The 14,996-nt window shown below is 37.8% G+C and overlaps 1 protein-coding gene across 4 annotated transcripts in view; it reads right to left on the reverse strand.

Moving 5' to 3' along the window:
- Positions 1–14,996, reverse strand: part of ECA3 (endoplasmic reticulum-type calcium-transporting ATPase 3) — a 344,449-nt gene that overhangs the window by 142,217 nt on the left and 187,236 nt on the right. For all 4 annotated transcript variants that reach the window (XR_016355913.1, XR_016355911.1, XR_016355912.1 and 1 more), the window contains exons 17-18: positions 12,124–12,276; positions 11,814–11,918 (exon numbers count right to left, since the gene is read on the reverse strand). Coding sequence is in view for 1 of the 4 variants with exons in the window: in XM_089799217.1 (XP_089655343.1) it covers positions 11,814–11,918; positions 12,124–12,276 (258 nt within the window). In the remaining 3 variants the exon portion in view is untranslated. The remainder of the gene's footprint in view (positions 1–11,813; positions 11,919–12,123; positions 12,277–14,996) is intronic.

Here is a 14,996-nt window from a genome sequence, read left to right on the forward strand (position 1 = left end):
TAACTAACTCCTCTGTTGAAAAATACTCCATTTGATTTGCCTTAGCCTCGAGATGGCACTTATAAGTACCAAGGCTCTCTACAATGAAAACACAGCTTCTTCCTCCTTAACTCATTCAAGGTGTCATTATCCAACTTCCTATTATCCCCTTTTGGTTGTGCATCTTGGTAAAAGGGTTTTTTTGTCCTTATCCTTCTTTGTATGTGAATCCCTAGGCTGAAATATGTTCTCAGAAGAAGAGGGTGCTAAGTCACGAGCCTTCTTAGTGGCCTCCTGTAATGTAGCAAGATCATGCCCCTTGACCCAACCCCTCAAGGGATCTGAGAGTTCGTCCATAAACAACACTACTAATCTCCTCTCTTAAATATCTATGACAAACACAGCTAACCTTTGAAATTCACTAATATAGATCTCAACTGAGCCCCACTGCTTGAGTTGTGCCAACTCCTTAAACTGTAACTCAGGATCTTTGGTATCAAATGTCTCTATGAGCCTCTCAATCAACTCTTAGTAAGATGTGATTTGATTATGCCCCAAAGTTACCATGCCATGGTACCACCACTCATGCCCTAGGCCCTCTAAATGAATAGCCACATACTTGATATAGGATTCAACTGCTAGTATGTATCTACCTTTTGCACCCAAGATCATGCAATCATCTTCCACGAAGCATCATAATAAGGTAAAGAAAGTTTTACTTTTCCAACTTTCTTTTTCAGCTCAAAGTTTTGATTCCTCCCTCCTACTCTAGGCATATGTCTCATCCTCAAGTCCATATAATCCCTAAGGGAAATTTCCACCTGAAACTCCAGTCCACCAACCTCCTAGTCCCTCCTGAATTGAACCTGTAACTCAGAAATCTGCGGTTCGTTCACTGGTTAAACCGGATCTCTGGGTGGAAATGTGGTTAGAAAAGGTCTTGAGCTCCCTATCTGATTTGGGCATGCAATGTGTCTAAAGTTATCAGCCTCATTCTCATTGTTACCTTGTCCATCATTATTACTATTATTATCATTGCCCTCCTTGTTATTGTTTCCATTGTTCGCATTGCCTAGATTAATATTGACGCCCATCTATCTAGCCATAAGCTGCAGCATCATATCCATTCGCCTATTCTACTCCTGCTGTATAACCGTCTGAAAATTACCTCCTCCTGATCTAGACCAACATTCCTACCTCTACCTAGTCCTGAATTCCTATCATCTCAGTCACCCATATTGCTGTCATCTATGTCCACCTGCACAGATGAACTAGACTGCTCACTCTGTGAGTCCGAATCTTTGTTGTCTTGCTCTAGTATGCTGGAAGTTAAAGGCCTCTATCGCATGCTCAAACAAACACTCTTAACCCGTTTTTTTTTTGACTTTAGGGTTTTGACATTTCGTCAAACACTTCTCCCTCTATCCGGCTATTCCAGATTCCTTGTAAGGCCTCCACAAGATGGCAAAAGTTAAAGGCTCTGATATCACTATAATGGACACCCTAGAAATGCCCAAGTTTGCATCCAACTCCTAATTCCTCCATTTACTAATTTAACCCCTTATGACTTTGGAAATGAGACATTTATATTGTTTGCTTTCATGGAATTAAAAATCACTCAACATGAACAAAAAGAAAGTACAATAATATGCAGATTGGAAATTGTATTATTGTTTTGATTAAGTAAAAACAGGTTTTAAGGACCCAAAACCTTTTTACATCAAGTCATTCTAGAAATAGATAGAGCAATTAGAAGCAAACACGAGACAAACCTCCAAAAAGAACACAAAAGAGGTCACAGAAAGAACTGTTGACGGAAACAACAAAGAGACAGCACAAAAACTGCAAAAAGACAGCAAAAAGACAGTAAAGAACCAGCTAAGTAGCCTTGATCAAGTCCAGCACCTTATCTGCCAGGATCTACATGTTTTCCGCCACTGCCTTCACCTCATCCTTCTTGCCCGTGTCTTCAATCTTCTTCAAGTGAGCCCTAGTTCATTTACTGGGACGTTGGTTATCAACCACCTGAGGGGGATCTTGGCCTTTGTCCATTTCCAGTTTCTTCAACAAAGTACACACATTGTCAGCCATTTGTTTAATCAGTTTCTCAAGGTTACTCATCTTGGCTTCCATCATGGTGACCTTGCCCTAGTTTGCATTGAAGTCTCTGTCAATAGCCCTGTTCTTGGCCTCCAATTGTGGGATCTTCTGCATTAAATTTTTGACATCTTCAGCACTCCCAACCACCTCCATTAGCCTGTCAATATGTTGGTCGAGAGTACGCTCACCACGTACAATTCTATTGGCATGTACAACTTCCTTCCTTAAGTCTTGCATGTCCCTGCCAAGTGTCTACATTTGACTTTTCATTATCCCAATTTCTTTCAGAATAGTTCCCGGGTTACCATACAGCCCTTTCACAGACCTAGGAGTAGCTTCATACTTGTCATCATAATCCTCATGTATCCCTTGCTTCTAAGAATCCTCATCACCCGACTCCCCTTTATCTCCTAATTCCTTCTCAAGGCATCTTGAAGGATATCTTTTCTTCTCCAATTGTCAAGCAAGGGTCTCATCATCCAAAGGGGAAGAAGCCCTCACCCCCGGACTTACCTTAACCCTCTTACCTTTAATCTCAAATTTTTTCTTATAATCCCTCACCAAATCCTCCACAAAATCACTCTCCTTCTCAGAATCAGACTGTCCTGCCGCTCTTCATTTCTCCTTAAATCTATTCCTAGTGCCCTTGTTCATATCAACCTCACCTCCTTCAGCTTCATTCTGGGCTTCGGAATCATAACCCTTCCCCTGCAAGCTCCCTTCCGTTTCATAATTTGCATCCTTAATGCGGCCTCTATTCCTTATAATTCTTTTAGACTTTAAAACATTCATAATAAGCACCATGAGACCCTCATGGCAGACATGTTCGCCATTTGGGTCTTTTTGTAAAGCTTGAATAGAGATACTAAGGGACTGTTTCAAATAGAAATGGAAATTAATTTTGACACTGTACCTAAAGTGGTTGGCCAACATGAAGTGATAACCATAACATTTTGTGAATCTCCCGTCCAAAGTTAAATACTCCATAATAACAAACAGAACGAACTACCAGGGACGAGAGACTAAGGCCGGGTTGATGTAAGACTTATCAATTTTAACCAGACGACTCTTCTCAAGCTCTGAATCCAAAAACTCATCAACAGCTCTGTCTAATAATTTCTGCTCCCTATAAAAGTTGAGACCCTCAAGCTCCAATCTCGTAGCCTCAGCAATCACCTCCTCTGAAACCTCCATGCGTTGATATCCTACCATGATCGAGCCCTCTTTCCAAGTTTTAATAAACCGTTGTGTGATGGCGGGATTGCTGCCATTCAACCTCTCCATAAACCCAATGAAATTACCCCTTCTCAATATTTCCCACACCTCCTTCTTCATCCACTCCATGCAGCTCACTGGTTCAACACGTTTCCTCTTTCCTCCCATTTTCCAAGCACCTAAACTCTCAATTTTCCTCCTCTGCAACTCCTAAATGAAGGAAAACTCGCATATAACAGAAAACACAATGGCAAAATAAACCCAGAAATCGTGCGAAACTTTACAAGAATCATTGGGAATTAAAACACAAAACCCGCAGCCACATAAGTCCTCATCATACCCCCATACTGACACAGTCATAATTAAAAAACCTTTTGTAATGACCTGCATTTATCATTATGAAAGAGAAGTCGAGCCTCCAGTGGTAAGGGGTCATGAATTTCCCAAATGATAGATTGATCATTTCTACATGCCACATTTGCTGCCAAATCAGCCGTCCCCTTAGCCTCTCTAAAATTATGGGAAATAACACAAATTTCAAAAGAATTAATAATTTGAATAGCCTCATAAATTATATTACTAATTGTCCATGAAGGTATAGTTTTTTTATTAAGACAATTAATAATATTGAGTGAGTCCCCTTCTAACCAGATTTTATTCATGTTCAATTTTTTTTACATAAAGAAGACCATGGAGAGTTGTCGAGGCTTCAGCAACGTGATTAGTTTGGTGCCCAATTGGTATAGCCAAACTTCCCATGTTATCTCGGTTGGAATTTCTAATCACAATACCACGCCCTGCTTTGCTCGGGTTTCCTTTCGAAGCCCCATCAAAGTTTATCTTATACCAATTGTCAGGAGGGCAATCCCATCTAGCGTGTTCTCTAGGATTAGGTTTCTGATCACCCATAGTCACACTCTTCAAGTTCCAATTGAGAAGAACACTAGTTTCCCATTCATTACAAAATTGCTGTTCTAAAGCCATAGTTTTAATATTCTCTATCAGAAGAGTCTTTATCTTGTGGAAAACCTGAGTCGAGTTGGATTCTACATCTCTAAAGATTCTACCATTACGCTGCTTCCAAATACCCCATGCAGATTACAGCAAAATAAAATCCCACAATTTACAAATCAGAGTATTCTTTGAAGGAGCCTTCCAACTAGTAAAGAACAGCTGAATAGTGGAAGGGAAACCCCATTCAACATTCAATAAGTTGAATATATTACCCCAAATCTTCATTGAAAAAGGACAATGCAAGATGATATGATCAACTAATTCCCCATCACTCTTGCATAGAACACATCTATTAATAATAATCCCTCTCTTTTTAAGATTATCCAAAGTTAGCACTTTATTCTGCGAAAGGTTCCAAAAGAAAATGTTGACTTTGGGTATCATACCCTTCATCCACACCTTGGCCCAACATGGTTCATCATGGTTATCAAAAGAATCAGCATAGGCTGAAGCGACTAAAAAAACACCACTAGGTTCATTTCTCCATATCAGCTCATCCTCCTTTTGGTTTAGGAAAAACACATTCAGGCACTTTCTTAGTTCTACCAAATTGGGATCCAATCTATAGAGATCCACCCATTCATTGTCTATCCACTAATCCGCCACAAGAGATCCACTCTGGGTCTTACAAAGCTCCATATACCTGTTCCATCTTGGGTCATCACTCAAGGGGTGATCCAAAATCCATACATCGTCCCAAAAAAAACTCTCCTACCATTGCCAACCTTCCATTTTATCCCTTTTCGAATAATATTTTTACGCTTCTGAGAATTTTTCCAAATCATTGATCCCCCTTGTTCCACGTTACTGTTTAGGAAATGGTTAAAATCAAAGTTATCAAAGTTGTATTAATCATTCCAAATATTCTTCCATTCCCCATCCTCTTTGTACCATCTCCATAACAGTTTTGCCATTAAGAAATCATTCATGGAGGTAACCCTTCGTAACCCAAGACCTCCCTTGTGATAAGGCATACAAACGTTTTCCCAAGCAATGAGAGGGAGTCTTTTTTTGTTCTCCATACCCATCCATAAGAAAGTTTTTTCGATCTTTTCAATAGCAAGAGCATATTTTCTTGGAATTTTGAAAAGGCTCAAAGCATATAGCGGGACACTTTGCAAAATAGATTTTAGAACAACAACCTTACCTGCTTGGCTGAGCAGTGATCCTTTCCTATCCTCAAGTTTCGAATGAGTTTTGTCAATCAAAGAGTTTCAGAAACTGTTAGGAGGAGATAATCCCAAAGGAAGTCCCAAATAAGAACCGGGTAAGGAGCCAATCTCACAGCCTATAATCTTTTTAATCTTCAATTGCCTTTCCATACTGACATTCATAAAGTAAATTAGACTTTTATTCCAGTTAATAATTTGACTAGTAGCATTACCATAATCCACCAAAGCCTTCTTTAAACTCCTAGCATTCTTCATCGATGCTTCTCCCATAACAATAGAATCATCAATGAATTGTTGATGGAAACAAACTAAAGCTGAGGAAGAAGGATTAAGGCCCACAAAGTCCCCTTTAAGAACCATACAATCAACAAATCTTCCCAAACATTCAGCAAGAATAATAAAAAGAATAGGAGAAATAGGGTCACCTTGTCTAAGGCCCCTAGAAGCCTTGAAGAAAGAAGAGGGGGAAATATTCACGCGCATCGAGAAAGAAGCCGACGACACCAGCATAAAAATAAGACCCCGAAATCTCTTACTGAAACCAAAAGCTTCCAAGACACGGAGGAGAAAGTGCCAATCCACTCTGTCATAGGCTTTAGAAAGATCAAGCTTTATCAAAAAACCTTCCTTCTTTGACACCGAAAGAGAATGAATATTTTCGTGCACCTTTATAATGGAATCCACAATCTGTCTGCCGAGAACAAACCCATTTTGCTGTCTGGATATAATGTGATGCAAAAGAGTCATAATCCTCAGAGTAAGAACCTTAGAAATGACCTTATAAAAAGAGTTAGACAGACTAATGGGTCTGAACAAGTCCATACTATCAGCCCCCGACTTTTTAGGAATAAGAGCAAGGAATGTGCCATTCAGCTCTTTAAGGATATTTCTGGACCCAAAGAATTCCTTCACCCCATTGCAGATATCCGCCCCAACAATATGCCAGTACTTATGAAAGAACAAGAGCGAGAACCCATCAGGACCAAGGGCTTTGTCTCCTTCAAAGGAAAAAACAGCCAGACGAATCTCATCATTCGAAGGAATAGAAGTGAGAGACATATTCTGATCCTCAGAGACACAGGAAGGGATGCACTCAAGAAACAAATCCTGTTTCTCCAAATCCAGATTGGATTCTTGTAACAAAGATTTAAAAAAGCCCACTGCCTCCCTTTTTATGATCTCTTCATTATCCGTAGGTCCCTTATCCGTGATCAGTCTACAAATTTTGTTGGCCATCCTGTGCTTGAGAGTGGTCACATGAAAGAACTTATTATTACAATCACCTTCCTTTAAAAAGACATTTCTAGAGCGCTGCCTCCAAAACATTTCCTCTTTAGCTATGATATCATGCAATTCAACCAATTTACCACTTTCCTCTTCCCTAGAAAAGGTCTCATAACCCTCCATTTGAATCCTATCTTGAATATCCTTAAGTTCCTCCATGATCATTTTTTGTTCTCAAAGATATTACCAAAAGTATTTTTATTCCATATTTTAATCTTTTTCTTAACATTCTTCAGTTTTGCAGCAACTTTAAACATTGTTGTACCTTCAACTTGAATATCCCACCACTCCTTTATTAGAGTCTCCAAACCAGGATGATGAGTCCACATTTTTTCAAACCTGAATGGGAAGTTCTTATGAAAATTAATCTTATCAGCTACCAAAAAAATAGGGTAATGATCAGATCCCACCCTCACTTGAGCACTAAGGTTACATTTATACGTAAGGAGCCAGTCATTGCTAATGAGAGCACGATCCAACTTGACCTGAATAAGATCCTTACCAACCCTTCTGTTAGTCCAGGTATACTCAATACCATGTAAATCAATATCATGAAGAATGTGCTGATCAATAAACTCCATTAAATCAATTCTATTATCCAAATGAATCTGGCTCCCTCCCCATTTTTCATTTTCTTTTAGCAGGGTATTGAAGTCTCCAATAACAATCCAATTCTTGTCCTCAAAAAACTTTCTCTGATTAGAGATTTCAGACCATAATGCCTTCCTTTCCCATTTGGAGTTGGGAGCACAAACATTAGTAAGGATCCAGCTAAAATTATCTTTTCAATTATTGAATCTAATATTCATAAAATTAGAGTTTTGAGTAATGTTCTCCCCTTGAATCCATCTATTGGACCAAAAAACCGCCAAACCACCTAAAGCTCCCACCGAATCATTACCAATAATCTTTCTACTCTTAAACATTGGGAGACTTTCCACCTTGTCTTTAAGCATCTTAGTTTCTTGAATAACCAAACTATCCAGCCTATTATCTCTCATCATATTCTCCAAAATGTCCTGTTTGTGAGGGTTATTTAACCCTCGAATATTCCATGAGATTATCTTCATAATCTATGAAAAAAATTTGCCTCTAGGATAGTTCTCTGACTACCATCAGCAATGCTTCTAATGGTCTCAGCTGTTCTCTTCTACTGGTTAGAAGGTCTACCAACCGGAGAAAGGGAAGACCCAACATCCCCATTCTTACGAGTAGCCCCAAGAGACTGCCAATGAACCTTCTAATCTGTTCTGTAAGATGTCCCCTTTTGGCTTGGGACCTTTATTCATGCTCTTAGGAGGTGCCTTCTCCCCGTCTTTTTTCCTACCCTTATTTTTGCCTTTGGTTTTCTTTTCAACCATAGTCCACTCAAGAACAGAGGCATCCTCATCCCACTGATCTTCCTCATCTTGAGATACAAAAAGCAAGTCCTCAACTTCTCCTCTGACAAAGTTTCCTTTCTTTAACAATTCCTTGACAGTAGGACCTGAAGGAAGCGCCGAAACCAACTAGGTACCCTCTTCAACATGCAACATACCACCCTTAGGGATAATATCCTTGTCAACTAGGGACATCTTCAGACTATCCCTATTAGAGTCATCCAACAATTCCTGAGCAATAAGCTCCAAGTCATTCTCCATAACTTCCAAAGTAGTCTACCTAGAAAGACCTTCCTCCCCATCCTTAGGACTAGCATTCTTATCAGCAGGGGTTTTCTTCAATCCATCTTTCTTAGGAATCTGAGCATGAATCTCTATGCTTTTCTCCAAAACCTCAGTTGAATCTTTCCCAGGAAGACCAGCCCCCTTATCATAAGAACAGTTTCGTTGATTATGAAGGGGAGATCCCAACTACACACCCCCCTCACCTGCAACCACTCCATTAGCCACTCCACTCATCGAAGATCCAACATACCTATGCACAGCCTTCCTCTGCCACACTTTTTTACTCTTTTTGGGCTTTTCTCTTAGAGAAGGACATTTTTTCGCCCAATGCCCCGCTTTCTTACAGTGAAAGCAAAGAAAGGGGAACGACTCATATTCAATGTGCTGATCCCAAATGCCCAGCTTAGATTTTAAAGAGATAGAATCAGGCATATCCACACCTTGAGTAACTCTAACACAAGATCTGGCATAGTTCATCGTTTTCCGAGATACCATCACTAGATCTAATGAAAAGAGCTCACCAAAGGTATTGGCTATACCTTGAAAAACATCTTCCACCCGAAAGTCGAGGGGGAGGCCATGTAAACGAACCCACACTGGGGCTTGAATAGTAGAGTCATCCATAGCATAAAGATTAGGAGACCATTTCTAGATAATCAAGGTATGCCTCCCCATCACCAAAGGACTGCTGCAAAGAATGTCTCATTTATCCTCATCACAAGAGAAGCAAAAAGAGAGACACCCTTTAGCCATCGCAAAGACATCCACTTGGCCTTTCAGGCTCCACTTCTTGCGCACAAAACTCCTTACATCATCAATATTGGGTCTAGCCCCAATAAACCTCCCAACCAGAGTAGTATCCATGCTTGAAATGTTTTTATCAATGATCTAGTCAAGGATTTGGATGGAAAACTTACCTTTATCCTTTGCTGATGTATCTATAACCGGTGGGAAGTAAGATTTTCCTGTAGATCGTACTCCAAACAGGCTTGACCATTTTTTAATCAGCTTGGGCCCTCCACCCGAGTCCTCCAAAAGCCCGCCTCCTCCCGGGTTCTCCTTCGTACCTCCATCCTCAGCACCATGTGGACCTGCAGAATCCCCAGCTAACACTGATCAATTGTATTATTATTGATATGATGTTATTAACAGAATTTAATAAAATCAAATACAGCCAGATTATCAACTCACTAATTGCTCCAATGTTATTGACATAATGCACCAGCAAATGTTATTTAAACCTGCTGCTACAGTGAGATGAATAGTGTTGCATGAATAGTGTCGCATGAACAGTACCCGCGTGAACAGTGTTTCTACAGAATTTTGTCTTTCAAATAGTCCAATATCTACATAAAACCACTCCCTCAAAGTAGCATAAGCGTTGGATGAGTAATGAAGATGTGAGAAAACACCAAATCTACCTGTAGCTAGAAACACACCCAATTTGCCTAATAATGAAGCTGATAACAATGGATTCCAAAGGCCAAACCCCAAGGGAATAATGTCTAGAATGTCACAAGAGAGAATAGACATCCTCTAATGCCAAGAATGGATCTACAGCTCACATCAATTTTCTTCTCATATTCAACCTTCCCAAATGAAGCCACCAATGCTACCATTTATTCTTTCTCCAAGGGTCTACTCAACACTCACGAGCAATGTGGGATAAAAGATGTGCAATATAAAACATATTAAAATATTCACTTATGTCTCCCTTAGGCGCCCCTTTGATTTGCACACATTCCCATAAGATTTAATATTAAAGTAATATTTTACAACTAAACTAAATGTTACTTTAATAATACTTCAGGCATAAAAATATATAAGCTATCGGACTCTGAACAGCATGACTAATATCTCATCGGAAAGCTCTCGCTGAGTATCAAATCCAATCACCAAAACTAGCCTCCCCTGTGTCCTGCTGACTTACTAAAAATAGTAAGTATGCCTGAGACTAAGTAACTCAACTCCATTTTGGCCCGAACTGAAGATGACTAGGCCAAAACACTCTAGGATCCCTTTTAAACCTTTCATTAGTCCTCGGGATCATGTAGAACTAGGCTAACGCACACGCACTTGGTCAACTACTAAAGTGGGGACATTACAAATGTGGCCACTCCGCATTGATTACAGTGTTGGCTACCAACTGTGCACTCTTGTCCTTTGGCATTAGAAACAAATTTTGTTTTGTAGTGAACCAATTTCTTGAAGCTTCTCAAAGAAAAATAGAGTTTATTTGTTTTGGTGTGTGTTTTTTACCGACTTCAAGATAAATCAGATCATTTAATTGCCTTGCTCTACAAGTTAATGAACCACCAATATGGAATAAATGATGTCCTTACATATAACCAGCAATTAAATAATGATGTCCTTGCATATAACCAAGTTATATTGCACAAGCCAATGATTCCGAAGGCCACAAATAAATTGAGACAAATTAAATCTCCAAAGATGAAGTACCCAAGAAAAAGATAAAGCCAAACTTTTCAATTCCAGACAATTAGCCGTAAATGAAATAATGATGTCCTTACATATAACCAAGCTCTGCAATCTCTCCAAACGACTAGACAAATAAGAAACCATTTTATCTAGAACAAATTGTGCAGTCTTTACTGCTGCAACATCACTTTTCTTTTTCAAACCTTATGATGTACTTAAAAACAATGATGAAGGATATCCCAGGAATTCTTGAGGGACTAGAAAGCTTCCAATAATTTAAAAGTCATAAATCAAATGATTTTCGTAGACAAACAAAAGCTCTCAAACAGGGATTTATTAAAATGTAGCCTAGAAATCAAAATCAATGCTGAGCTAGAAATTGAAGCTATTTTTATATTAATGTGACATGTTTATAGATGGAAAAAATAGGTCCATATGACTTGAGTATATATTTGAGTATAATGGACACAAAGCATCCAAAGGACCAAAACTATAGCATGGGTCTTCTTAAAAATGAAATAAAAGTTGCAGAAAGTCAAAATTTTGGAAAGAAGAACACAAGGCGCATCCAATCAATACTGATGTGAAATTTTAAAGAATCCTTGTTCTCAAAATAATGACTCCAAAGTCAACACTGGCTTTCTGCTAAACAAGTTCAAGGACAAGAATAATGTAGACAAGATGAAGATAAGAAAATTGATTTATTTGAGAGAACAACAAAACGTGATTTTTGCTTTTCCATTGAATAAATAGTTAAATAATTCCTCGCTGAAAGCTTATGTAGAATTGGCTGTAAATAAGATTCTTTGGGTATGATCCAAATATAGAAGAACTGAATATGTTACATGCATATTGTTCATATTCTCATCTAGGTTTTATTAACTCCACCGATAGAGGAAAGAAATACAAGGCATAAAAAAATCGCCTATAAGTATATGATATGTACCTTTCTAAATTCATTCTCCCAGTAATGATTGCAATAAGATGCCCGTTCATGCTTGCTTAACATATTTAGTGCTGATGGCATCGAATCAAAACCTGGCAAACCAACCTGCAAAAGATCATTTCTTCTCCATAAGATTGACATGGCACTTTACAATATGATTTCAACTTTTGTATATTAAGATTACAAATTTTATAATAGACTCTCATGTATTTCCTTCACACACCTGTCCCTTTTCAAAATGAAAATCTTTGCTTGAAATTGAAATTGAAAATAGCTATGGAAAATTTAGATCAATGTTGAAACATGCAACCTTTTCTGCCAGAACACGAAGAGCGACTTCTGTTGACTCTCCAATTTTTTCGTAGGAACCTTTGTCTGGATTATACTGCAGCGTTGAGTCATTGCACAGAGCTGAGCACATCGCTATGTGAAGTAAACAGGGAAAATGTGCAGGATGCTCTAGCTGCATTAAAAATGAAAAAACGACTTAACAATTGTCTGCATCCATCTACATAATTCAATTTGTCAGAATATATTAATAAAGATTCCATCACTTTCACAGCCTTTGCATACATAAAATCATTATCTTTATGCAAAAGCACCATTTTATCATAAAGATAATTCAAGTATCAGAAAAGAAAAAGAAAAACATAACGGATTAGTGAACAAATAATTAAAGTCTGAAAACATCTCAATCCTACAACTGATCAGTTTTTGACTTTGGATGTTAGAGACGTCTAAAAAAGTCTTAAAAGGAAAAGACAGAGGGGTTAAACAAAGAAAATAAAAAGAAGAATGCACTCCTCAACTAAAGGATAAGAAACAAAAGCTATGGAAATGAAATGAATTTCTAGGAGACAATATTCTATACCCACCTTCAAAACACCACAAAAGTATTGCAAAAATATTACAACAATATTGGGGAAAGGCCATTTCCCAAATTTTCTGTAGAAGAAAGCAATCAGGATAGTGCTTTGAAACATAATAAGCAAAACTCTTGGAAAATTCTATAAGACTGAATTGTTTATGACCATAGGCAATGCTAGAGGAAATTAAAGACTAGAATAAAAGTTCAATATAAATGACTTTGAATAAAAGGATTTTTATGCACTAAAACTTGCCAACACAAAGAACATCAAGCTTCAGACAAATTGTTACACAAAATTCGCACTGCTATCCAAACATATGAGGAATGACACAAACCATAAATCATGAAAGATCGTGACTTATGGTGGAAATGAACATTAATAACTTACCACATAAAATATTTTTTTCTTTGATTAGAACATGAGTTGATCTGTAATTGTCTTGGTTATACCAATGAGAATTTGATCAAAAGGAATTCTAATGTCCATGGCAAACACTGCTATAAATCATCTGCAGTTTCCAAACAATTTATCATGCAAAATAGCTTAAGAAAGTGGTCTGTCTAATCTACATTGCACTGGAAAATGAAACAAGCATGGAAAAGAAAATGAGTTGCAGCAATTATATCAACAGTTTTCCCTACAGAACCCCTTTTCGATGAAAACAAGCATGCCATGAGTACACATTCCCTGACACCTCAGACATTTGGGGACTGGAGATGTAGAAGAAATATCCCCTGGCCATCCGCAGGACAGGAACTGATCAAGATTTATTATAGTAATAAAATTATAGGAATCCCTTCTCTAGAAACATAACTGACAGTTCCAAGTGAAAGGCACTCCTTGAGGAATTAAAACCTACAAAAAATTGAAGCCAAGAATTAAGATGACTTTGGATGCAAAGCTACCTACACACTGGACTTTCAATTCCAATCAACCATCAAGCTCAAACAAACGTGTTACCCAAGATTCCTATATTTATCTGATTCTATGAAGGAATGACTCAAGACTAATATCATGAAAACCGGAGGATATTTGACATTGAGCATTAATGAATTCGAACTTAAAATATTTGTATCCTTGATTTGAAGAATATGAGTTGATTTATAATTGTCAGTCATGTCCCCTTCCAGCACACAATTTCATTGTGCAACCCATTTTCCACAAATTTTTAGTAGGCGTGGGAGAAAATGGGAAAATCAATTAATAACTAAATTAAAGGGCAATATTGCTATCAGGATTCAACAGTGTAGTTTCTTGAGTCAAATTGATTGACAACATTTAATGAGTAGCAGTTCACAAGAACCCATCTCTGATGAGAATGAATGGAACACTTACCACTCATTGCATCTAGGTGATGCTCACAAATGTGAAGCACCAAGACTTCCAAAAAAACCCATCCCAATACTATTCCAGCTCAAGCAACTTAAGCTTATTATGGCTTAACTAAATTGTCAAAAAGTAAAATCTCAAAGATGACTTATGCTTAATTATTTGAAAGTTGCTTCAAGTGACTTATATAAGTGTCACTAGAACCGTGCTAAAGGAAATTAAAGGACACTTATTTACATATTTATTAGTTTGTGTTAAATTATCAATCCTAATATTGGTTCAAGTTCAAGTTCCTTGATTCGGTGGTTTGTCCAAGAAAAAAAAATTTGGGGGTCGGGTTTGTTTAGGGCTTGGCAATACAAAAGCATATAAAACTTTCTTTAATAAATAATAAACAATAAAATGAAATGCTACATATACATGTATATCTTTTTAAGAAAACAATTATTAGTGCTCATATTATTAGGATGGGTATGAGTTTTTTTTAACTCACTAATTCTAGATTCAGCTAAAACTATAAAAGAGAAATTTAAGAAAGAGTCCCTTCTATAATAATATATTATCGCAAATGGTTTCATAACGTGAATACAAACGATGATGGATAGTGTGTTGCTCCTATATCAAAGCCAATAGTCTAGATTGCTAAGCTATGTAGCAGAGGCTGCTCTTGACTGAGTGCCCTTGCACATACAAAACCCAAGTTTGTCTCTATATAATTTCCTTATTGAGGTGCCACCCATGTATATAGCTTTTGAATCTCTCATATTGGCAGTGCCTTTGCTCCAACAATCATCTCGTTGCCATGATAATGGTGGCCTAATGCTCTCACTTTTGAGAAATGGCATTGGCATCATGGCTGGAATAAAATTTAGAATCAGCTGTAATGCCATTGGAATGGCTATCACCATATGCAAACTTCATAAATCCATGTTACTAACTTATAAATTGTGTAAAAGGTGATGGATTTGACATCATTTGCAGCACC

The sequence above is a fragment of the Cupressus sempervirens genome, chromosome 9, assembly GCF_028749045.1.
Source record: "Cupressus sempervirens isolate cs-2001-9-10 chromosome 9, ASM2874904v1, whole genome shotgun sequence".
Lineage (NCBI taxonomy): Eukaryota > Viridiplantae > Streptophyta > Pinopsida > Cupressales > Cupressaceae > Cupressus > Cupressus sempervirens.